The sequence below is a fragment of the Scyliorhinus canicula genome, chromosome 16, assembly GCF_902713615.1.
Source record: "Scyliorhinus canicula chromosome 16, sScyCan1.1, whole genome shotgun sequence".
NCBI classification, from domain to species: Eukaryota; Metazoa; Chordata; class Chondrichthyes; order Carcharhiniformes; family Scyliorhinidae; genus Scyliorhinus; species Scyliorhinus canicula.
Genome location: NC_052161.1, coordinates 10,477,636 through 10,504,520, shown reverse-complemented (window position 1 = coordinate 10,504,520; position 26,885 = coordinate 10,477,636). Strand labels below are relative to the sequence as shown.

Here is a 26,885-nt window from a genome sequence, read left to right as displayed (position 1 = left end):
GTGCTTCTGATTTCCTAAGCATTTCCCCATTTAGAAAGTAGTCTGTGCCTAAATTTCTCCTTTCAAAGTGCATAACCTCACACTTTCCCATATTGCATTTCATCTGCCACTTTTTTCTGTTCAAGCCCACAGCACCATCATCTTTGGAAAATAATTACAACCACGCCAGCATCGCAAAAGCTCGAGAATGAAAGAAAATAATGGAACAATTTTAAAATTTTATTTCTTCATATTGCATTGATTTGGATGTGACCCGTTACATGTATACATTAAATGGATTAATTAGTCAGTTATCCACATTTATACATTTCATATATTATTTTCTAGACATTCTTATTAGAAGCTTATAGTACTGGAACTAAATCACCAATGAGTTTGCTTTTGATCTGTTCAGTAGATCACCAAATGTTAGAAATCGATGAAATGATTATGGTTTTGGAATTTAATCAAATGGCCATAGGCAAATAACAGAAGGTGTGGAACTCTGCCTTCCTCCCTTAACCCCACCCAAACAAACACTTACAACAACCGTCATAATAAAACAGTCATAATAAAGAGTTTCACTGCATGTAAATTGGTCAACATGACAAACAATGTCCCATACAGCAACTGAATGACATGATGGTATTGAGTCAATCACAACCTGGTTACATTCATTAAGCTGTTAATTAACCCCAAGGTAAAATTCTTTTGGTATTACCATAGCCTGCTATCCTCCGCTAAATGAGCCTCAGTATCATTACTAGTCAGCAGAGTTAGAGTTTTGAAAGTCCTTTCCAGAGAAGAGAAGAACAGGAACCGTTAGCAGCGTGCAAATATATTCCAGACAACGGTCACCAGCCTAGCCACACTACGAACTACACACTCCCCATGATTAACATGTAAAACTACAGGGATATCTGATGGCTATTCTGAATCAACAACTCTCAGTTACTTTATAAAGTAGAATCAAGGACAGTGATGGAACAGAATCATATTCTACCAATTTCTCAGTCTCACTAGTTAAAAAGCATTGGTTGGAACCCCATCACCTTGTGTGATGTCATTAGAGCTGTATAATTGTGACATCTCATACTCAAACACTACAACCAAATAAATCTGGAATTGTTTCGCTCCCTGTTAATATCAATTCCCTTCGATGGGCTTGGAATACTTAAAGAAATACTTGTAAGAAATATCTTATTAGCCAGTCACCTCTCTGTAAAGAGCACTGTTGTGCTGTTATAATGAGCTACGTGGAACAGCTCTGCTCTCACTTACACTGGCCAGGCTCCCTCTCGGGCTCTCCCACGATCGGACTGTTCACTGATAATGGACTCATTAAATGCAGCCACAACAACAAAACTATTTTAGCACATTAGAATTTGTTCAGCACTAGCATCCTGAAAATTATTGTGCGCTGCAGGATGTCCTACACACGTCAGTAATATTATTTGTTCAAGTGGAAGGTTCTATGGCTTAAGCCGACGCTCCATTCAATTATTGTAGAGATCATGCTTTCCACAAGCAATGCCATATACACAAACCACATTTGCAGACAACATTGCCTTGAACTGGGATTGCAATGAGCAAATAGCAGCTTGCGGACTAGACTGGATACGGTCTCAACAACAGAATATCTCACTCCTACTGATTCCATTCAAATACCACCCCCAACCCCACCTTGATACCACTCCTGTGGTAACATTTATTGAAATGTCACTCGTTTAAAATTTTTAAACAATTAATATCTGTTTATTCATTTAAATTGTCCCCCCAGGCCAAACCTTGGAAACAGAAATTACAACACATCATATTTTATTATGTATGGATTTCTTTAGTAGGGTTTTGTTTATTTAGAAAGGAAGATGTTTTTGATCATGAAATTGCCCTTGGGGAAGATTTTTTTTTTTTTTAAATCACAAAACATGAAGTGACCGGCTGCTTTTCTCCAAATGATTGCATTTCCAGTTACTCAGCTCCGCACTCAAAACCACTGAAAGTGTAGCCTGTGTACTGGGTGTACAGAATGGACCATTTACTCTGAAAAGTGGTGCCGGAGGTAGGGGCAGTTCCTTGTACTATATTTTTTACCTACCTACATGTACAAGGACAGTGATTACTGTTTCAAGCAGGAGTTTTCAGATACTTTCACAGGGCTGTGGGACCTTGGTCTGAATCATGGGAATCTGAATCACCCGAGGAAGAAGCAGTGCTCCGAAAGCTCGTGTTTGAAACAAACCTGTTCGACTTTAACCTGGTGTTGTAAGACTTCTTACTGAATCATAGGTCACATCACACAACGCTCACTGCCTCGGATTATTGGTCTTATTGAGAGAATATTTAACTGGTTTCAAGATGCACCAATCGAACCTGGGAGTTTTTCAGTCTAGCATCACTCTTGTGCCTTCTGAAATGACTTCCATTACCTACTTACAGTAATGTAGAGACATATTGAAGATGAGGAGCATGAAGATAACTTGCAAAACATGCCTTTTAAGGTCAGCTTCACAATGCATGGGCTTTGGGTCAAGCTTCTATTAAAATCCACAGGCATCGTCTGACATGCATTCAAATTAAAAGTGTAATTGTGAAGATAAAATTAAAGGACGGGCAGATATTCAACCAAGGAACTCGATTAATGAAGAGTTCCTGTGGTTACTTTGTCACATACCTCTTTTCCAATTGAGGTTTTTGGTGGTGGGGTAGAGGCCAAAGAAAATACCACTGCTCCTCTCCACCCCACCCCCACCACCCCCCAACCCTCCCCTGCGCACACACACATAAAATCACATCTACAGATTGCTTGCTTAGTGGTCACAATGTCATCAAGTGAATGGGATTACTGGCACTGGCTGTTGGTCACGGCTTCGTAAATAGATTCCGCTACGTAATCCAGGTTGCTAGTGGTCAGGCCACACATGTTGATGCGACCACTGGCCATAAGATAGATGTGCTTCTTCTTAATCATATAATCCACCTGGGAAGCTGCAAAACACAGGAGAGAGAGAGAGAAAGGGTCAGCATCTGTTTATTAGGTAGGGGACATGCCATGAGCTCACTCCTTTCAGGTTTTTAGACACTGCTAGTCAATAGTTTTGGGTCTCAGAAATCAGCCACGAGTAGTTAATACATAACCTGCCTATTAATCTTTTTTTTTTTTAAATCACAAATTAAGATTCACACCATCAATGTTCAACAATTCCACCAGTGGAACTCCCCTCTCCTGTTATTTGGCAGCAATTCTACTCAGTTACTTAGATCCTTGAGTTAGACGGTTATGACTTCAGCAAGGGTCTAGGCCAACATTCATGGTGGTAATCCATCTTTTGGATTAGACAATAAAACAGAGCCCCCCCCCCCCCCCTACCCAAGGCAATATTTGAAGGGGGGGGGGGAGAAAGGAAAGTAGAGGTTTTTTCCTGCAGAACACCTCACGATTGATGTTTCCCTCTGCACCAGTCCACAAGCTTTAGGAGAACCTTCAAGAGAGCTCTGGCACAGGCATATTTTAAGTGGCTCTGTAGAAAGGGAGGAGGGTCCAGGACCAGAGAATGGTTGAAGCCTGCCCTTCACACGAGTGCAAATGTGCAGGACAATGCCCTGCAGTTTCACCTTGGGACAGTTACACAGCAAAAGGCAGGTTCCTCCCCAATCCAGGGGAGCAACAAGACCAATGGTAAAGGATGAATCATTTTATCAAAAGGAACCAGGAAAGATTGCAAATAAAAAAGAGAGAATAAATTCTCAGTTTTATAAAACAGCTGGCGTGCCAGTTTTGCTGCTTAAAGTTACATTCCTACACTTGCTTCCAGCCTTCCAGAATCCTACAAATGCTCGGTTTAGAAACAGAAGTGCTAAGGTTATCCAATCTCGTAAAGAATTAAAGATTTTTGAGAATGCCTCAGAATTCCACACACACACACACACACACCAACACAATACAGACAGCTCAATTTAGTCTGCTCAGGCAACAGGTTTATTTTCAGTACTAGTAACTGGTATGTTTTTCAAGATTTATTCATTTTAAAAGGGGGCCTGGTGAACTAAGAGCTTTTGCTTTGAAACTTTAAATTGTAATTGAACACTGCTGCAAACGTCAAAAGATTCAATTTTCATAGAAAAGGTGGATAAATTCTCCCTGGTGGGATGTCAGTCCAGGGACCTTCATTATTTCAGACATTTTAGTTTGCATATTTCATGTCACTCCTAAGTGAATTTTTACTTATGTCTCCAAAATCAGCCACCAGCAGTTAACTTAGAGATATGTAACCTGCCTATTAATCTTAAAGTCAGTTTTTAACAAAAAAATATATCTCAAGATTCACACCATCAGTGTCCAACAGGTATGCCAGTGGAACTCCTCTCCCCTATTATTTGGCAGCAGTTCTACTCAAGTTACTTATACCCTCGAGTCAGAAGATTCTGTTGTTTGGCATGTCACTTAGAACACGAGTACTGTTGCAAATAAAAGACATACGGTCAAAGCTTTACATGCCCAGCATTCATCGGGACAGAGTCAAGAATGCCAAATTTCAAAGGAGAATTTGGTAGAAATTGTTGCTCCCTTTGAAATCTAGCATTTTTGCATCTGTCCTGATGATTGTAACACTATAAAAGTCCAGGATAACAGAAAATCTTTTTTTTTTAAATTTCCTTTGGCTACTGGATCTATCGGTATCCACATAGAATCGTTCTCACATCTTAAAAAAGCAGTAGAGCACCATAACATTAGATCTCGTTTTGGAATATCAAGGAAAATGTATTATATAGGAGAACAAGCAAATAGCATTTTCTGTAGATATACTAAATGAAACTCTGCAGTGAAAATCATAAATGCTCACAATCTCGATGTTCAATTATTTTATTTGTGTAGTTATTCTTTCTTCTTTATAATGGATCAGGAACTTTATACTTATTCCGTTGAAACTTCTGCACCACAGAATTTAGTGTAGAAGACAAATACTTAACCAGAAGTTATAAACTTGAGTAGTCGCCAGTTAAATTCTAAAGCAATCATTGGTGATTGATATAACTGAGAAAAGGACGACATAGCTTCAATGCTTTATTTTGTTATCCAAAGAGAACAACTTTGGCCCTCTAAACCTGTGCCAATCATGATGCCCTAATTTAAAAAAAAACCTTCTGCCCTAACTCGCTCCTATCCCTCTATTTCCTCCCCATTCATGTACCCATCCAGATGCCTCTTAAATGTTGCGAATATGCCTGCTTCCTTCATATCCAGGCACCCACCACTCTACGTGAAAAACATACCCTGCACATCTCCCTTACTTTCCCCCTCACCTTGAACCTGTGCCCCCTTGTAATTGACACTTCCACCCTAGGACAATGCCTCCCCTGTCTATGCCTCTCATAATTTTGTAGACCTCTTATCAGGTCTCCCCTCAGCCTCCATCTCATCAGTGAAAACAATCCTAGTTTATTCAACCTCTCCTCATAGCCAACACCCTCGAGACCAGGCACTCTCTTTGCCTGGTCTTTGCACTCTCTCCAAAACAGTCTTAAGAGACAACTGAAATAGAAGTCTGAAAAGTCTATATATCTAGTTTGGCTGGGAGCATGCAGTTTGAATGCAGGTAGTTTTTAAAAACTCCATTGATATTGTAACAGAAAGAAAGGGATCACTACTAAGCTCCAAAACTAGATAAACATACTTGGGCTTTTGGTAATATATTAAACCAAACTTAATATCTTGTATTCCAACAGTGCTCATTAGTCTGGGTCTGTGGGTGCACTCTGATCTTGGGAGTTAGAAAGTCAAGCTTCACTGGAGGGCAGCACAACATTTAGACTTGCCATCCTAGATCAAGTGGTGCCGTCAAACCTAGGTGTACCCTTTCAAGGCCGACTGAGACTCTGTTCCTCCTGCCTCATGAAGGACTCAGTCCATCAGAATCTTTTTTGCTCCAGTCCACAGGTGGTGCTCCACTCTTCGAAGGTCCTCCTTAAATGTACTTCTCCAAATCATCTTTGGCTGGCCCAGTCTTCTTCCATCTCGTGGGAGACATTCTACTGCCACTCTGGTGGAACTTTCCATCCAAGAGGCAAGATGTGCGTCCTGCCAGCTTCAGTCATCTTTCCATCATGCTGACCCACAGGCGCTCCGGCCAATCCTCTGTAGTCCTTGTTCATTGGTGAAGCTGTTACTCCAGGTGATGCCCAGGCAGGCACTATGCTGATGGAACACCGAATTCCATGATGCTATTCAAAGAGCAACAGGGCTCCTGTCCAGAATTTATTCCTCAATCATTTGTCTTGATGCAAATGTGTCACTATGTTTGCCTACATCAATGTTTTTCAAGTTTTATTGCCTGGGACCCATTTTTACCAACTGGCCATCCTTCAGGATCCACACTGGCTGACCTTCGCGACCCACACCACACAAACTTCACGACTCACCATTTTCACTTACCTTTAACGTGACGTGAACCTGCTTGGTCCTCACGACCTCACTTGCTTTGTCATTCAATGTTACATTTCTAGTAAAGACTTCAGCTGATGATTTAAGATCTGGGGCTGGTTTAGCTCACTCAGCTAAATCGCTGGCTTTTAAAGCAGACCAAGCAGGCCAGCAGCACGTTTCGATTCCCGTACTAGCCTCCCCGGACAGGCGCCGGAATGTGGCGACTAGGGGCTTTTCACAGTAACTTCATTGAAGCCTACTCGTGACAATAAGCGATTTTCATTTTCAAGATCTCACTGCTGAGGGAGCACACAAGCACAGGATGGCCTGCATTCTGAAAACCAGGCGCATTCGGCATTATCAAAAGCTGGTCGCGGCCAATGGGCACTTCTTCCCACGATTGGGAGCGCCACAACCGATAGACCCATGACCCCGATTTTTTAAATGACTAGCCTGCATAATAACAAAAACAATTGCTACTCTTCAAACATAAACGTAATTCATTGGTCAGAGATTTTGGGATATGAAAGGTGTGATTATAGGTGCTAGTTTGGACTTTCTTCAAGATGTTCCAACAGTTTATCTTTAAAGGCAGCCCTGATCTGGGTTTGTTAACCTCAGGGTAATGCTCTGGGGACCCAGGTTAGAATAGAAAATTAAATTCAATAAAAATCTGGAATTAAAAGTCTAATGATGATGATGAAATCATCGTAGATTGGTCATTTAAAAACCATCTGGTTCACTAATGTCTTTAGTGTATGAAATCTGCCATCCTTACTTGGTCTGGCCCATAGATCCACAGTAATATGGTTGACTATTGGCTGAGCAAACCATTTATTTCAAAGGAAATGGAGGATGGGCAATAATTGCTGGCCCAGCCAACGATGTCCACATCCCATGAATGAATTTTTTAAAAAAGGAACCCGAGGCATGACAGTAGTTTAAAAGGAATTAAACCGATTTCTCACTTCCCCACAATAGATTTCTGTGTGCAAGAATATAGAGTAAACTCAGAACAGTCCCACAATATTACACATTTCCAGAGAGGAAAACATAAACAAAATCAAAATGATTAGATGGAGAAATGTGCTGCAAATACACTACATCCACGTGGGGTTTCCTCCGTGTGCTCGACTTTCCTCCCACAGTCCAAAGATGTGCAGGTTGGGTGGAGTTACAGGGATAGGGTGCTCTTTCGGAGGGTTCGTGCAGACTCAATGGGTCAAATGGCGGCCTTCTTGACTGTAGGGATTCTATCTGCTCTCGAGAGTCCTGGAGTCTCAATCTCAGTGATGAGTGATGTCAACTGTTCAGTACAAAAACTCCTTTGAGCTGGCAGCACAGTGGTTAGCACTGCTCCCTCACAGCGCCGAGGATTCAAGTTCAATTCCGGTTTCGGGTCACTGTTAGTGTGGAGTTTGCACAGTCTCCCCGTGTCTGCGTGGGTCTCACCCCCATGTTAGATGTATTAGATGCTGTGGTATGAAGAGGCAAGAGTTCAGCTCCTTTTTCACCAACACACCTTTAATGGTTCAAACTCACTGCACAGAACTCTACAGATCACCAGATCCAGAGGTCACTTGAAGCCCCTTTACATATCAGTGTCAATCATTGAACACTTAACATAAATGAGACAACTAATTGCAATGTCTCTTAACCCATTACTTAGCACCCCAGAACCCAAAGATGCGCAGGGTAGGTGGATTGGCTACCCTAAATTGCCCCATATTTGGAATTTATTTTTTAAACTAACAACGTAATCTGAATTTATAAAAAAAAGGATTGGTCAAGAGAGTGAGAGAGCCAGCACGAGTGTTAGAATGTGAGAAAGTATTTGCGCTGAGAACGTGTGTCAGAATAATAGAGCAAAGAAGGAACAAATAGAAGGACAGTGGCGAAGAATAAGAGCAAGAAGAGAGAGTGAAAGTGAAAGGAGTGCTAACAGCAAGGTTTTTCATTCCTGATTGTACTCCAGGTGACACTTAGTGCATATTGCTATGTGGATATTTGACTGGGACAGTATAAGCCCTAGCTTTAAAACCCTCATGATCAAATTGCCTCAATACCTGGAGTGATAGGTGACAAACAGCCACTTCCTCAATATACTGGATGAAGGCTGTGTTGGGGAACAACAAGGAAATGGGCAAAGCCACTGGTTGGTTTACCAGGAACTACGTGGAATGATTCACAAAAGATCTGTTTGAAAAAATCCATCCCCAAAGAATCTAAATCGTGGAATTTTCAACAAAAAAAAAACAACAGACTTATTCAGGAGTCGCCAATTTGTGGTTCCAGCCATTGGTCCTGGGCAGAGGGGGGGAAACGACAAGAGGAGGAAACAAAAACATTAAAACCTGACACTGACTCTAGAGAACGAGAAGAAAGAAAAAAGACAGCAGAAAGAAAATAAAAGAGAAAAAAAAAGCTAGCAGAAAGAAAAGAAAGAAAGAGAGAGAGTAGAGAGGGGGACAGTAAACAACAAGACTCACTGAAGGCAGCCTCTTGGAAACCCGAATACAAAAAAGATGGAAAGGTCTCCCCAGTGTCCTGTTTTAACAGATCGAACAGGTTTATTTTGGGGTTGCCAACATTTGCATGAGCTCCTCGTGTTGGGAACCCGAGGCCCTGGCTCACCACCCAGCCCGATATAGAAATAGCTCAATCCTCAGAGGTCATATTCCGCAAAGCAGATGAGGGTCTTCGAGCAGATTCCTCAACATAACTTTATCAGATACCTGGGGTCTTTTTCTAAATAGAAGGAGACACCGCCTGGCAGCCGTCAAAAGACCCTGGTGGTATGTTATGTGTACATCTAATTGACTCCTTCAGGGCACCAAAACAGACGCTCTCAACAGACTCTCAAGTTGCACAAGATCCTTTTCTAAGCCAAACAGTCTGCTTCCCATTAATAAAAGTATGATGCAGTTTTTTCCCCCCCTCTCTTCCTTGTTTTTTTAAAATATAAAGTTCTCGGGTCCTTTGTGAATCTGCAACTATCCAAAACAAAACACACAGGCGGTACAGCTGGATGGTATTACTGCCCTGAGTATTGTATGGTACAAAGACCTGCAGGACAAAGGGATGTGGATCAATTAGTGCAGTTGTTTTGTATTAAAAGGCCTGAAAGAGCGAACCCAAACTTAATAGGGTCGACAGGAAACCCAAAGTAGCTGTGAGTAATGTGTGCTGACCAAGGGCGCTGCCAATCCACCAACACCTTGGTCTCTCCACAGTTTTCAGTGGGAACACTTGCATCAACCATGGGGCATTATCTGTTGCTTTCAAATAAAAAAACGGAAGGTTTCCCAGGGCATTAAACAATTTAATATCTGATACTCCAAATGATGCTTAATGGCTGCAGACAGGGGAGGTGGTGGAGGCAAATTGTAAACTGAACACTTTGCACTTATATGGTTCCCAGCACATCTCCAGGAAGTCTCCAAACATTTTAAATGGAATGACTTGCTTCTAAACTCTGGCCACTAATGCAGCAAAATGCAGTTGCCATTTACCCACAGCAACATTTTGCAAACAAAAAGTTAGATGAATGAACACGATCGATTTTTGGCACTGGTGGGAGGAATGTTGGCCAAGATGCCACGGGAACACTCTGCTCTGCTTTGACAAATGCCACAGGATCTGTAAACACCCTCCAGACCTAAACTTGCCCCAGAGTAAGTAAAGTCACCATAGTCCCAGATGATCATAGGCTGCTTTCCACTTTGAGGAGGAGAGCTGACCGGTGGGATCACCACACCTCAGGCGAGGGGCAAGGTTGAGAAGGTGGACCTTCATGGATAACCTCAGCCAGTAAGGGAATTGAACCCACGTTGTTGGCCTTGCGCTGCATCATGAACCATCTGTCTAGCCAACTGAGCTAAACTGGCATCAGCTGGTTTGTGATGCAGAGTGAGGCCAGCAGCGCAGGCTCAATTCCTGTACTGGCAGAGGTCATCCATGAAGACCCAGTCTTCTCAACCTTGCCCCTAGCCAGAGGTGATGTTCCTCAGGTTAAATGACCACCAGTCAGCTCTCCCCCTCAAAGGGGAAACCAGCCTATGGTCACCTGGGACTATGGCGATTTTACCTTACTTTTACTTAAACATCCTCCTCAGCCAGGTGGTGACTCAATTTAATGCCTCACCTGATAAAACAGAAAAATTCCAAATATTGCATTGAATTGTAAACAACTAGCAGTCACTTGACAAGAGTGAAGACACGAAGATTAACATGGTAAATGTAAACAACTCTCGTGAATGAATCACAAAAGGTCAGTATACAGGTCCCGCAAGCAATTAAGGCTAATGAAATGCTACCCTTTATTACGAGGAATTGAACACAAGGACGGAATTCTTCAGTTGTGCAGGCCATTGATGAGACCGCATCTAGAATAGTGCCCGCAGTTTTGGTCTCCTTATTTAAGGGAGGATGCAAATGCTTTGGAGGCAGTTCAGAGGTTAACTAGATTGATACCTGGAATGAGCAGGTCACCTTACAAGGAAAGGTTGGCTTGCTTGCACTGGAGTTTAGAAGAGTGAGGGGTGACGTGATTGAAGTATACGAGATTCTGAACAGTAAGGTATACAGAGAAAAGATGTTTCCTCTAGTGGATGAATCCAGAATTAGGAGGCATGGTTTTAACATTAGGTGTCACCCTTTTAGGATGTGGAGATGCCGGCGTTGGACTGGGGTGAGCACAGTAAGAAGTCTTACTACACCAGGTTAAAGTCCAACAGGTTTGTTTCAAACACTAGCTTTCGGAGCACTGCCTGGTGTTGTAAGACTCCTTATTGTGCTCATCCTTTTAGGACAGAGATGAGGAGAAATTCTCTGAGGGTTGTGCGACTTTGGAACTCTCTGCCTCAAAGTGGTGGAAGTGGGGTCACTGAATATTTTTAAGGCACAAGTACATGGATTCTTGTTAGGCTCAGAACCAAAGGTTATTGGTGGTAAATGGGAATGTTGAACTTGATACAAAAAGATCAGCCATTACTTTATTGAATGGCAGGACAGGCTTGAAGGTCTGAAAGGTCTACCTCTGCTCCTATTTCGCATGTTCTATCAGCATCCAAGAACAGACGGTCAATGTTTGAGATACAACCTCTCAATGGGGAGCTGTGTTACAGAGCAGGGGCTAGCGCTATGATGCTATCATCAAGCAGTGTGATTCTCCCCATTGGACCGGTGTACCTACACAGAAGTTTGAAAGTGATCCATCACTTAAGTGTTTCTTTTTTCAAAAAAATCATTCCCACTGCTAATGCAGAGTAGCATCTCATGCCAGCAGTTTGCTGGAGATGTGTGCAACAGAGCTTGTTGGTGCTATCACGTCAATAAATGTAATTCTTCAGGGCACTGATGAAATTAGATGCCAATCTTGCATCTTTAAAGCAACTAGATTACCAGCACTCAAACCAGCTAGTTCTCTCTAAGTGGGGTATTAACCACAAAGGCTTTATTTCCAAAAATCCTACTAAAAAACATGGATTTCCTGTTAAATACTTTCATCCCCAATACAGCACACCATTACCCACGGAAACAGTGCTGTAAATTTGAATCCACATAGAGGATACCAAGATTATGGGAACAAATTCAGTACTGCTGCCACAAAGATTTGTTGGTTAAACTCTCGAATTCCAAATACTGAAACCTTTAAAGAGCTGTCTGCAAAACTACAAGTACATCAGCAAGTCCTATTCACAACTTCTCAGAATATGTAGAAGTCCGAACTAATCTACAACAGTTAGACAGAGTTGAATAACCAAGCTTGGTTTACAAGTGCCAGGCAGTGACTATCTCCAATAATAAAATGTCCATCAATCTGCTATCCTTTTGACCTTCAATGGCAAAACACACCATCAAACCTCCTGGGATGAGAGTGTGTGGTCATCATTGAACTGAACAAGCCATATCCCTCACTGGCTGTAAGAACTGGACAGCATTGGACTCTAAGTCAGAGTGTGATGGAATATACTCCACTTGCCTGGATGAGCTCGAGAAACATTCAAGAAGCTCAATATCAACAAGGACAAAGCAGTTCACTCATTCGAAACCCCATTCACCATCTTGAATATTCAAACCCTCCACCACTGGCACACACAGTAGCAGTGTACACCATCTATGAGATGGAGTGCAGCAACTCTAAGCCTCCTTCAACAGCACCTTCCAAACCCACAACCTCTATCATCTTGAAAGAGAAGGGCAGCAGACCCCTACAAACACCAATAACCCTTAAAGCCAGACACCATCCTGGCTTGTAACAATATTAGGGTTCCTAAACCTGGATGCCCTTCCTAACAGCAGTGTGGATGCATCTACACCTCATGGACTGCAGCAGTTCAAGAGGTTGGCTCACCACCACCACCTTTTCAAAGGCAACTAGGGATGAACAATAACTGTTGCCTTGCGAGCAATGTTCCCCATCCCAGCAATGAATTTTTAAAAAGCCTAGTCAGCCTCACTCACATCCAAGGAAAACTTTCAAAAAGGTAAAAAAAATCCTGCAGACGCTGGAATCTGAAAGAAACCCAAAAAATCTCCCAAATATAATTGGACTGATGGAGAGGCATCTCAATCACATGGTGCAAACCCACTGATCAATCAACGTGGAAGAATTGCACAGAGTGCCAATCCCAGGAACAGCTAGAATTGCAGAATAAGATTTCTTATTGCTGTGGGATACGCTGTTCAAGTGGCAGTTGAGAGAGAAAACACCAGCTACAGCATCCACTTAAATTAAATCAAGTGGCAATCCTCGTAAAGCCACAGCACAGAGCCTCAATGCTGGTCCCATCTTTTGCCTTCCCTCTGCCAATCTTTAACATTGGGTGCCAGGACTAAACAGGTGGCATGACATCCAGAGGAGCAGAATAGAGGACACACTTCTGTACTTCCAATACAATTTGCATCAGTCCAAATGCTCAGAAATCATCCAGGTCACAAGAGGATCTAAAGAACTTGGTAAGAAATTTATCAAGTTTCTTAGACTCTACTGTGACCTGGATGACATCAGAGGGCCTCCATGTAAAGTCCAATGGCACAGGTTTAGGTGCTTCAGCAAGTATTTTCTTGGCTTCAGCTTTACTGATGCCGTTGGTATTTACCACAAGGGGAGAGGTAGGTGATATGCACCAATAAACAAATAATCTGTCGCCTCATCTACTGACAAATGGTCAGAGCTCAGGTAATAAACCTCAGCCAAGGAATTTCACCTATTAACCCAAATGTACCCAACCTTTGAACGAGAATGAATACTGCAAATGTCCCAAAAGAGTGGTTTGAGCTGTTGGAAAATTGTGTTTAAAAAAAAAATCCTTCATCCTGCATGCTTTGGGAGAAATATCTAGAGAGAGCTCAGTTGCTCAGAGACTCCTGCAAGACAGATGCTTTGGCAACAACATTATGGAAGGTCTTTGTAGGAACTCTTTTGGCTGCCCAGAGCTTTCAACACAATTAGACTGACAATAAACAGAGACGACCCTGGGCACATTCTGTAATGGTTTGTGCAAACATTGCAGCTGCCGGCAATAAATGCTGCAATGAAAATCTGCAAAAATTTCCAAGCTATTTGCCAGGTGCATTAAGGAGGAATGGACTGCTCTCAATATCTGTCACATGAATTGGGAACAGCTGAAGATCCCAGAGTCTAAACTATAGCAGGCACGTGCTGTGATCTCAAGCATCACAAGCTGGAGGAAGCCTGTGCTGCTTCCTCTGCACCCCACCTACAAACCCTTTAGCAAACCTAGCAGCATTACTCCTCATTAGTTCACAGAGTTTAATTTTCAACATTTAGCACAATAAAAAGTATAAAAATTACTTGTTAGGTGTCCAAAAGAAAACTTCAAAGTTTAGCTGATCTAATTTCTACAGCACACCTTTCGCAATCTCAGGATCTACCAAAGCACTTTACAGGCAATTAAGTGCTTTTGAAGTGTAATTGCTAATGTAGGAAAGATAGCAGTCAGTGTATGCACAGCACCAGCATAAGTGTGATATAGATCAGATTATGTGTTTCAGGGATCTATTTATTGAGGGATAAATAGGACAGAAGGGACATTGGTGAAAACCTCAAATCATCACCTTCAAAAGAGTGTCACTGGATCCAGAGGTAATAAATGCCTTATCTATAACAGTGCACACCTCCAATTGAACAGCACTCGCTCAATACTGGAATATCAGGCTAGATTTTGGCATGTTTCAACACTTTAAAATGGTCTTCAAAACCCCCCTCTTAACTCCTGAATGTCTCCTTCTTTGGCTGAAGATCAATATTTGTCCAATTACACTTGCAAAGCATCTTGAAACCTTATGCTATGTTATGGTGTTATATAAAAGCAAATTGGGTGTTGTGGAACTTGAACCTACAATCTCTGACTTGGGAGGTGAGTACTAACTACCCCTCTGGTTAATCCATCCTCTTTGTTCATTTGACAGAATACCACACCAATTTCTTGAAGAGGGAGTTAGGGAGAAAGACACTTTGCAAAATGAGAAGTGCAAGGTCAGTATCAATCTAGATAGATTTTTGGCTTGTGATTCTAGTTACTGCCTTGGGCAGGATTAAAGTTACAAAGTTGAATGTTGCAAAATTGGTGCTTTATTTCTGAATTGAGATTGGCAATGTCCTATTAATTCCTGTGTAAGTCTAATATAATGTTTCCAACTCCAATGGTGTTATGCACCATAAGTTTTAACCTTCATTTAAGACGACTCAAATCATTTACAGTAAATGGACCAACAAGTCCATTTCTTCTGTTCTCTTTACACCACCTAGTTTAACTGTATTCTCTTTAAATGCATCTTCCAGCGTGTTCCACATTCTAACCCCTCAGATAGGATTGCAGGAACAGGAGTAGGTCATTTAGCCCCTTGTATAAAAGCAAAATACTGCTGGAAATAAAAACAGAAAATGCTGGAAAAAGCTCAGCAGGTCTGGTAACATCTGTGGAGAGAGAAACAGAATTAACGTTGAGGCCGGATTGACTCTTATTCAGAGCTTTCTGAAGAAGTCACTTGGACTTGAAACATTAACTCTTTATCTCTATACAGATGCTGTCTGGCCTGCAGAATTTTTCCAGCATTTTCTGTTTTTACTTAGCAGACCTGTTTTGTCATTCAATGAGATCATGGCCGATTTGTGACAAAACTTCATAGCACTTTTGTTGCCCCGTATCCCTTAATATCTTTGAACCAGTGTCATTTGCTATTTGCGAGAGAGTTCCAAACTTTGCCACACTATGAGCTGTTTCCCAATTTCACTCCCATGTTCTGGCTTTAATTTTTGACAATTCCCCTAGACTCCACAACCAGTGCAAATATTTTCTCTCCTTCTACCCTTAATATTTTGAAAACTTCAACCAAATAACCTCTTAACCTTCCAAATTCCCTGGGTTTTTCCCGAATTCCTTATTGGCTTTTTAGTGACTATCTTATGTTTATGGTCCCCAGTTCTGGTCTTGCCTGCATAATCTAAAACAGCATCTCTAAACACAAGGTTGGGTTATATGAAACTTTTTTATGAGCTGGGTCATGGAAAACCATGGAAAACTTAGCCAACCAAGTCATTGGAGACATTGCAGGACAAATGTTTCTATCGCATTCAAACACCTGGAAGTCATAAAAGTAACCAATGTGCTCAGTAGTTCAAACCTTAAAAAAAGGGTACCTTGGAAGACACTGCTTGATTAGGGATAGTCAGCACGGATTTGTGAGGGGTAGGCCTTGCCTCACAAATCTTATTGAATTCTTTGAGGAGGTGACCAAGCACGTGGATGAAGGTAAAGCAGTGGATGTGGTGTACGTGGATTTTAGTAAGGCATTTGAGAAGGTTCCCCCATGGTAGGCTTATGCAGAAAGAAAGGAGGCATGGGATAGTGGGAAATTTGCCAGTTGGATAACGAACTGGCTAACCGATAGAAGTCAGAGAGTGGTGATGGATGGCAAGTATTCAGCCTGGAGCCCAGTTACCAGTGGCGTACCACAGGGATCAGTTCTGGGTCCTCTGCTGTTTGTGATTTTCATTAATGATTTGAATGAGGGAATTGAAGGATGGGTCAGTAAATTTGCAGACGATACGAAGATTGGTGGAGTTGTGGATAGTGAGGAGGGCTGTTGTCAGCTGCAAAGAGACATAAATAGGATGCAGAGCTGGACTGAGAAGTGGCAGATGGAGTTTAACCCTGAAAAGTGTGAGGTTGTCCATTTTGGAATGACAAATATGAATGCGGAATACAGGGTTAACGGTTGGGTTCTTGGCAATGTGGAGGAGCAGAGAGATCTTGGGGTCTATGTTCATAGATCTTTGAAAGATGCCACTCAAGTGGATAGAGCTGTGAAGAAGGCCTGTGGTGGGCTGGCGTTCATTAGCAGAGGGATTGAATTTAAGAGCCGTGAGGTGATGATGCAGCTGTACAAAACCTTGGTACGGCCACATTTGGAGTACTGCGTGCAGTTCTGGTCGCCTCATTTTAGGAAGGATGTGGAAGCTTTGGAAAAGGTGCAAAGGAGATTTACCACGATGTTGCCTGGAATGGAGAGTAGGTCTTACAAGGAAAGGTCGAGGGTGCTCGGCCTTTTTTCATTAGAACGGAGAAGGAAGAGGGGCTATTTGATAAAGGTTTATAAGATGATCAGGAGAATAGATACAGAGTAGACAGTCAGAGACTTTTCCCCCCGGGTGGAACAAACCATTACAAGGGAACATAAATTTAAGGTGAATGGTGGAAGATACAGGGGGATGTCAGAGGTAGGTTCTTTACCCAGAGAGTAGTGGGGGCATGGAATGCACTGCCTGTGGAAGTAGTTGAGTCGGAAACATTAGGGACCTTCAAGCGGCTATTGGATAGGTACATGGATTACGGTAGAATGATGGGGTATAGATTAATTTGTTCTTAATCTAGGACAAAGGTTCGGCTCAACATAGTGGGCTGAAGGGCCTGTTCTGTGCTGTATTTTTCTATGTTCTATTATTTTTAATTTCCAACAAATTATGTTTTAACCACATGGGGCTGGTTTAGCACTGGGCTAGATCGCTGGCTTTGAAAACAGACCAAAGCAGGTGCCGGAATGTGGCAACTAGGGGCTTTTCACAATAACTTCATTTGAAGCCTACTTGTGACAATAAGCGATTTTCTTCCAAAATAGGGTAGTGTCTAAAGGATGGGTGGGGGAGGGAAGTGTCTCGGATATTTACAAGGAGCTCATAGGGGCGGAGGAGACACAGACCGAGGAGCTGAGGCATAAATGGGAGGAGGAGTTGGGAGGGGAGATTGAGCAAGGCCTGTGCGTGGACGCGCTGAGCAGGGTTAATGGGACTGCAACATATGCCAGGCTTGGCCTGATTCAATTTAAGGTCTTCAGTGTCCCGGATGAGCAGATTCTTTGGCGTAGAGGACAGGTGTGTAAAGTGTCTGAGAGGACCGGCAGACCATGTCCACATGTTTTGGGCTTGTCCAAAACTTAGGAGATACTGGCAGGGGTTCGAGGACGTCATGTCTCGAGTATTGAACACGAGGGTGGCAATGAGTCCAGAGGTGGCGATTTTTGGAGTTTCAGTGGCCCCGGAAGTCCAGGGGGAGAAAGAGGCCAACGTCTTGGTCTTTGCATCTCTGGTAGCCCGGAGACGGATACCTCTAGCTTGGAGGGACTCAAAGCCTCCAAAGTCAGAAGCCTGGCTATCAGACATGGCGAGTTCCCTGGGCCTAGAGAAAATCAAGTTTGCCTGGAGAGGGTCATTGTTAGGGTTCACCTGGAGGTGGCAACCATTAGTTGACTTCTTTGCGGAGAATTAATGGTCGGGGTGGGTTCATTTAGACAGATCTGGGTGGGGCGGGCTACAGAAATTGCACTATGTACTTTGTTTACTGTACAGCCCTTTTGTTTTCTCATTCTATAATTCTACTCTGTAATTCGACTGTTTCCAATGCCGAAAAATACCTCATTAAAATTATTATTATTTATTTTTTTTTAAGTAGTTGGCATAATGACTTACTCTTTAATGCCTATTTGCAAATGTGAAATCAGTTTGATCTTTTCAATATAAATCTATACATAAATTTGTCCAAAACAGATGGACCTTGTATGAGGTTCTACTTCTTTTCTTTCTTTTAGTATTCCTATTGTAAACATTCTCCTTAAGCTGCAGCACAACATCAGAGCATTTCAACACTGCTGGTTAAATCTTTGGAAAGTGCTGCTGGTTAGACCCCACAAAACGCAGACATGTCTGTAACCTCAAGAGTCCGCGATCACACAACAAGCAGGCTTCCATTAGTCTAGATACATACGGTTAAGTCCTGTGAAGCTAAACATTCCAATCTGCTGGGTGAGGTGGTCCCAAGTGCCAGGTGTTCCCAGCTTCTCCAATTTCTCCTTCAGTTGCGCTCTCATCAGTAACACACGGTCAGCCATGGTCTTCACATTACCTTTCCTGGAGTGGGGTGAAATTACTACAGTGGATTAGTGGACATTGAGCTGTCTGATGCGATAATGAGCTCGGAAAGTTCAAGGTTTGATTTATAATTTGCGCTGAGCAGGGCAAGCGGATTTTAACTCTGGCGGATACAAGTGCTAGATTTGACATTGGTATTCCTACATTGATCTCTGCTCTATCTTCAGTAGGTGCACTTGGTGAAATGCACCAGTGAATATTAGCTGGAACTGCGCACCAGTTAGTAGGTGCCTGCAAGGGCAAATCTTGGTAATAGGACCCATACGTTACAAATCTCACCAGGGTGTTAATGTACCAGTGGAGCGCACACTTGGCTGCAATAAAATGAGAAAAGAGGCAACCAGTTTTTAAGGGAGGTCGACAAGCTACTGTGTGTGCAATGATGGAGCTGGGACAGAAAAATACCAATGGTAGGCAAAGTAAGGAAATTAATGCAAGCAGTCCAAAGATGTGCAAGTTAGGTGGATTGGCTGTGCTAAATTGCCCCTTAGTGTCCAAAAAAGGTTCGGAGGGGTTACGAGGATAGGGCGGAGGCGTGTGATTAAGTAGGATGCTCTTTCCAAGGGCCGGTGCAGACTCGATGGGTCGTCGAATGGCCTCCTTCTACATTGTAAATTCTATGACTCTATGAATTTGTTTGAGGACATGCCTCAGAGAACCAACTTAACATTAAAGATTCAAAGGGCCTGGTGGGAAATCAAAGGAAACAGCAAAAGCAAAATCAAAGTATGGCACAAATATATAACTGTAAAGCAGTAGAGGATGATGTATTAAAAAAACACCTGGTAGAAATCTACATTGTTGTAAAAGTAATTAAGCAAAGCTGCTGCACTGGCACTGATAAATGTTAATCAGAATGCAGTATATAAGGCAGCACATTCAAAAACATCAGGGCAACGTACATCATGCTAGGAGGGGGGAGCAAAACTGGAGACAGCGGGAAGAGGTTCAACCATCTTTCTGTCTTGATTCTTTCATTCTCAATTTTTTAAAAAGCCAATCTCGTTTTTAAATTGAGCGCACGAAGTGGCACAGCTGGAAGCTCCGTACCGATTACGGATTAGATATCCTGCAAACAACCTATCGTAGAGTTTACTGAAACATGGGATTAGGCCACTCGGCCATTCAGCCCCTCAATCCTGCTTCGCCATTCAATATGATCATGGCTGATTTCATCTCGGCCTAAACTCCACTTTCCTACCCATCCTCCATAACCCTTGAACCCATTACTAATTAGAAATCTGTCTATCTCCTCAAATTTACTCACTGTCCTGGCATCCACTGCACTCTGGGGTAGGGACTTGAAAAGACGTGCTTGTTAGGTGGCCAATCCACCTAACCTGCACCTCTTTGGGTTGCGGGGGTGAAACCCATGCAGACATGGGGAGACTGTGCAAACTCCACACGGACAGTGACCTGGGGCTCAGTCGAACCCAGGACCTCAGCGCTGTAGGCAGCAGTGTTAACCACTGTGCCACCCAGTTCCTCTCTTTCTATTACCTCTGCATTACCTGTTGTTACTATTGGGATGGTACGAGTGTCCTCCACATGAAAACTGAGGCAAAATACAATTAGCGTCTCTGCCATTTGTGTGTTCTCCATTATTAACTCCCGGTCCTCATCCTCCAAGGAACCAATATTCACTTTAGCTACTCCCTTTTCTTTTTTATTTACTTATAGATGCTTTTGCTAACTTTTTTTATATTTTGCACTAGCTTTCTTTCATCACGTTCCATTGCTCTTATTTTTACTTTTTTTTAACTAATTCAAAGTTTTTCCAATCTTCCAGCCGGTCACTGGCCTTTGCAATATGGCATGCCTTAGTTTTCGTCTTTGTTATCTTTAACTTCCTTGCTTAGCCATGGATTTTTTCCACCTCTTGCAAACTTCCTTTCTGGAATATATTTTGTTTTGGAGGAATTGAATATCTCTAACAACTGCCACTGCTCATCAACTGTCCTACCTTTTATTCTTCCTGCCCAGTCCACCAGGGCCATTTCTGACCTTGTGCCTATGCTCAGCTCTGGAACGTGTGTGACTCCCGTTTCTCACCCTCAAACTAAATTTTGAATTCGATCTTAGAGGATCCTTAACTATTAGCTCAATCTCTCATACATTCAATTAACTCTCCCTCAAGGGTACCCTTGCCAATATAAATGGGACACGTGTACAAAGAGAAGGGTTAGAATTCCCAGTTCTGAAGACTCATATTAGACTTGAAACGTTAACTTTGTTTCTCTCTTCACAGGTGCTGCTAGACCTGCTGAGTAATTCCAGCACTCAAGGGTTGACTCAAGTATATAAAATTCATTTTTTTGTTTTTAAAACCATGAACATTCTACACTCGACCTTACTGCACCTTTAGAATCTATCGCAAAATCCATCATTTGAAGTAAGATTTTGGTAACCACTTCCAACTCTTGCGTCATGGTTGTGTCCACTCTGTCCCATCAGTCAGAAACACATTTAAAGAATTGAAAATATAATTTTAGGCTTAAATTTTCATTTAAAAACCGCAGGTGCTTTTTTTTTGCTCAAGGAGGATTAAGCAGCAGTATGTCAGAGTGCATCTTTAAAACATTTCTCAAATCAACAACATCTCACCACTCTGTATAGAGTTGTGGGTTACCAAGCGTCATGGCTACAATACGAGCCCCGTGAGCTGGCGGGTTCGACCATATAGTACGGGCTATCTTCTCCATTTGGGAGCGAATCTTGGTCACATTGTCTTCATCCTTAGTCACAATACACAGATTCCCAACTCGTTCATCTAAACACGGGGAAAGGGAAAAGGAAAGAAATGGATCATTGTGAAATACAAGATTCTGGTGTCCAAGGCAAATTTACTGGGAGTTAAGATAATCCCGCTTCCAGAAGCTTTTCCTTGAATGCATTTCATAATTTCTTCAGCCTATTACTAAATACACACATCAGAATAAAATGGGCAAGCATGCACAATGATGTTCAAGATTCTGTGATGGTGATAAACCAGCACTAAATGTCAGAGTTAGTGAGCTGACTCTGAGCAACCCCACAGAATAAAACCATGTTTCCTCTTGAGCAAATATTTAAATCCAACACTAATTTTGCATTCGTTTGAAAATGGAGTACCCAATTCATTTTTCCAATTAAGGGGCAGTTTAGCGTGGCCAATCCACCTAGCCTGCACATATTTTGGGTTTAACATAGAACATAACAGCGCAGTACAGGCCCTTCGGCCCTCGATGTTGCGCCGACCTGTGAAACCCCTCTAAAGCCCTTCTACACTATTCCCTTATCGTCCATATGCCTATCCAATGACCATTTGAATGCGTTTAGTGTTGGAGAGTCCACTACTGTTGCAGACAGGGCATTCCACGCCCTTACTACTCTGAGTAAAGAACCTACCTCTGACATCTGTCCTATATCTATCTCCCCTCAATTTAAAGCTATGTCCCCTCGTGCTAGACATCACCATCCGAGGAAAAAGGCTCTCACTGTCCACCCTATCTAATCCTCTGATCATCTTGTATATCTTGATCACCTTATAGACAATTACTGCTGATTTAGGTAACCTTATGGATCCAAAAAGGAACTCAGTTGCTCAAACATGTAAACATTACTTTGTCGAAAAAAATTAGCAGTTTTATTATCAATTGCTCGACTGAAGATGTAATTCATAAAACAGAGTTAAGGTACCATTAACAAAGTTGGGTTTACAAATAATGCAAAGCAACTTAGATTTATATAGCATCTTTAATAATGTCCCACGGTGTTACACAGGAATCAAAATTATAAACTGAGCCAAAATGATATTTAAGAGCAGGTGACCGAAAGCTTGGCCAAGAACACTTCAAATGCGCATCTTAAAAAAAAAAGGAGCAGTAGAAGTCGAAACGTTCAGGGAGCGAATTCTCAAGCTCAGGGCCTCGACAACTGAAGGCATAGCCAACAATAGTGGAATGATTAAAATTGCTCAGGAAACAAAAATTAGAGAACAGATAACTTTGGGAATTGTAGGGCTGGAGGAGATTACAGAGATAGGGACTGGCAGGGCAATGGTGGGATTTGAAAACAATTAAGTTTTTAAAAATCAACATGTAGCTTAAACATAAGCCATTTTACATCAGTTCTGGATGAACAAAGAAGAAAAGTACAGCACAGGAACAAGTCCTTCGGCCCTCCAAGCCTGCGACGACCATGCTGCCCGTCTCCTAAAAGCTTCTACACGTCCGAGGTCCGTATCCCTCTATTCCCATCCTATTCATGTATTTGTCAAGACCCCCTTAAACATCACCATCATACCTGCTTCCACCCACCTCCTCCGGCAGCGAGGTCCAGGCATCCATGACCCTGTATAAAAAAAAACCTCATCGCACGTCTCCTCTAAACTTTGTTCCTCACACCATAAACTGATGTCACATAGTGCTCGACTCTTCCGCCCTAGGAAAAAGCTTCTGACTATCAATTTTGTCCACGCCTGTCATAATTTTGTACACTTCTATCAGGTCGTCCCTCAACCTCATTCATTCCAGCGAGAACAAACAGAGTTTATCCAACCTCTCGGCAACATCCTGGTAAACGTCTTCTGTACCCTCTCCAAAACCACCACATCCTTCTGGTATTGTGGCACCCAGAATTGAACACCATATTCCAAGTGTGGCCTAACTATGGTTCTATAAAACTGCAGCATGACTTGCCAGTTTTTATACTCAATGCCCTGGTCGATTAAGGCAAGCATGCCATATGCCTCGACTACCTTCTCCACTGCATTACCACATTCAGTGACCTGTGGACCTGTACACCCAGATGCCTCTGCCTGCCAATACTGTGTTCTGCCATTTACTGCATATTTCCCACCTCTATTAGACCTTCCAAAATGCATTACCTCACATTTGCCCAGATTAAACTCCATCTGCCATCTCTCTGCCAAAATCTCCAACCGATCTATAACCGGACAGTCCTCATCACTATCTGCAATTCCACCAACCTTGAGTCGTCTGCAAACGTTAATCAGACCAGTTACATTTTCCTCCATATCATTTATATGTACTACAAACAGCAAAGGCCCCAGCACTGATCCCAGCAGAACACCACTAGTCACAGCACTCCATTCAGAAAAGCACCCTTCCACTGCTACCCTGTCTTCTATGACTGAGTCAGCCCTGTATCCATCTTGCCAGCTCACCTCTGATCCAGTGTGACTTCACCTTGTCAAAGGCCTTACTGAAGTCCATGCAGACAACAGCTACTGCCCTACCTTCAATCATCTTCGGAATTTCCTCAACATGATCAGGTTAGTGAGACACAACCTTCCCTGCGCAAAACCATGCTGCATCGCTCTAATACGCCAATTTGCTTCCAAATTGAATTAAATTCTGTCTTGAACAATCCTCTGCAATAATTTCCCCAACACTGACGCAAGGCCCACCACCCTATAATTTCATAGAACATAGAACAGTACAGCACAGAACAGGCCCTTCGGCCCTCGATGATGTGCCGAGCATTGTCCGAAACGAAGATCAAGCTGTCCCACTCCCTGTCATTGTGGTGTGCTCCATGTGCCTATCCAATAACGGCTTGAAAGTTCCCAAAGTGTCCGACTCCACTATCACAGCAGGCAATCCATTCCACACCCTAACCACTCTCAGAGTAAAGAACCTACCTCGGACATCCCTCCTATATCTCCCACCCGGAATCTTATAGTTATGCCCCCTTGTAACAGCTACATCCACTCGAGGAAATAGTCTCTGAACGATCTATCCCCCTCATTATCTTATAAACCTCTATTAAGTCGCTTCGCATCCTCCTCCCCTCCAAAGAGAAAAGCCCTAGCTCCCTCAACCTTTCCTCATAAGACCTATCCTGCAAACCAGGCAGCATCCTGGTAAATCTCCTTTGCACCCTTTCCAATGCTTCCACATCCTTCCTAAAGTGAGGTGACCAGAACTGCACACAATACTCCAAATGTGGTCTCACCAGGGTCATGTATAGTTGCAGCATAACCCCGCGGCTCTTAAACTCAAGCCCCGTTAATAAACGCTAACACACTAAGCCTTCTTCACGGCTCTATCCACTTGAGTGGCAACCTTCAGAGATCTGTGGACATGAACCCCAAGATCTCTCTGTTCCTACACATTCCTCAGAACCCTGCCGTTCACCCTGTAATCCACATTCAAATTTTTCCTACCAAAATGAATCACCTCGCACTTATCAGGGTGAAACTCCATTTGCCATTTTTCGGCCCAGCTCTGCATCCTATCAATGTCTCTTTGCAGCCTACAACAGCCCTCCACCTCATCCACTACTCCACCAATCTTGGTATCATCAACAAATTTACTGACCCACCCTTCAGTCCCCTCCTCTAAGTCATTGATAAAAATCAGAAATAGCAGAGGACCCAGCACTGATCACTGTGGTACACCGCTGGTAACTGGTCTCTAGTCTGAAAATTTTCCATCCACCACCACCCTCGGTCTTCTATGTGATAGCCAGTTACTTATCCAATTGGCCAAATTTCTCTCTATCCCACACCTCCTTACTTTCTTCATGAGACGACCATGGGGAAACATCAAACGCCTTACTAAAACCCATGTATACGACATCAACTGCTTTACCTTCATCTACACACGTCGTTACCTCTTCAAAGAATTCAATCAAATTTGTGATGCAAGACTTACCCTTCACGAATCCGTGTTGACTATCCCGGATTAAGCGGTGTCTTTCTAAATGGTCACAAATCCTATCCTTCAGGACCTTTTCCATTAACTTACCGACCACCGAAGAAAGACTAACTGGCCTATAATTACCAGGGTCATTCCTATTCCCTTTCTTGAACAGAGGAACAACATTTGCCACTCTCCAGTCCTCAGGCACTATCCCCATGGACAATGAGGACGCAAAGATCAAAGCCAAAGGCTCTGCAATCTCATCCGTTGCCTCCCAAATAATTCTTGGATATATCCCATCTGGCCCAGGGGACTTGTCGACCCTCAGGCTTTTCAAAATTGCTGATACATCCTTCCTCAGAACATCTACCTACTCCAGCCTACCTGCCTGTATCACACACATCCTCAAAAACATGGCCCCTCTCCTTGGTGAACACGGAAGAAAAGTATTCATTCAACACCTCTCCTATTTCTTCTGACTCCAAGCACAAGTTCCCACTACTGCCCTTGACCGGCCCTACCCTCACCCTGGTCATTCTTTTATTTCTCACATAAGAGTAAAAAGCCTTGGGGTTTTCCCTGATCCGAGCCGCCAAGGACTTCTCATGCCCCCTCCTAGCTCTACTAAGCCCTTTTTTTTTGCTCATTCCTTGCTACCTTGTAACCCTCAAGCGACCCAACTGAATCTTGTTTTATAATCCTTACATACTCTTCCTTTTTCCTCTTGACAAGACATTCAACCTCTTTTGTGAACCATGGTTCCCTCACTAGGCCATTTCCTCCCCGCCTGACAGGGACTTACCCATCAAGGACACGCAGTATTTGTTCCTTGAACAAGCTCCACTTTTCATTTGTGCCTTTCCCTGACAGCTTCTGTTCCCATCTTATGCTCCCTAATTCTTGCCTAATCGCATCATAATGACCCCTCCCCCAATTATAAACTTTGCCCTGCCGTATGGGCCTATCCCTCTCCATTGCAATAGTGAAAGACACCGAATTGTGGTCACTATCTCCAAAGTGCTCTCCCACAAACAAATCTAACACTTGGCCCGGTTAATTACCCAGCACCAAATCCAATGTGGCCCCCCCCCCCCCCCCCCCCCCACTTTGTCAGCCTATCCACATATTGTGTCAGGAAACCCTCCTGCACACATTGTACAAAAACTGCCCCATCCAAACTGTTCGATCTATAGAGGTTCCAATCAATATTTGCAAAGTTCAAGTCACCCATGACAACTACCCTGAGACCTCCACACCTATCCATAGTCTGCTTTGCAATTTCTTCATCCACATCTCTATTACTATTTGGGGGCCTATAGAAAACTCCTAACAATGTGACCGCTCCTTTCCCATTTCTAACTTTGGCCCATATTACCTTAGTAGG

At 42.8% G+C, this 26,885-nt stretch overlaps 1 protein-coding gene across 1 annotated transcript in view; it reads right to left on the bottom strand.

Moving 5' to 3' along the window:
• Positions 1 to 201: 201 nt before the first annotated feature.
• The window catches only part of got1 (glutamic-oxaloacetic transaminase 1, soluble), a 57,793-nt gene continuing 31,109 nt past the window's right edge, over positions 202 to 26,885 (bottom strand). The window contains exons 7-9 of the mRNA XM_038821175.1: positions 21,459 to 21,624; positions 18,691 to 18,833; positions 202 to 2,967 (exon numbers count right to left, since the gene is read on the bottom strand). Of these exons, the coding sequence (XP_038677103.1) occupies positions 2,822 to 2,967; positions 18,691 to 18,833; positions 21,459 to 21,624 (455 nt within the window). The 3' untranslated portion in view covers positions 202 to 2,821. The remainder of the gene's footprint in view (positions 2,968 to 18,690; positions 18,834 to 21,458; positions 21,625 to 26,885) is intronic.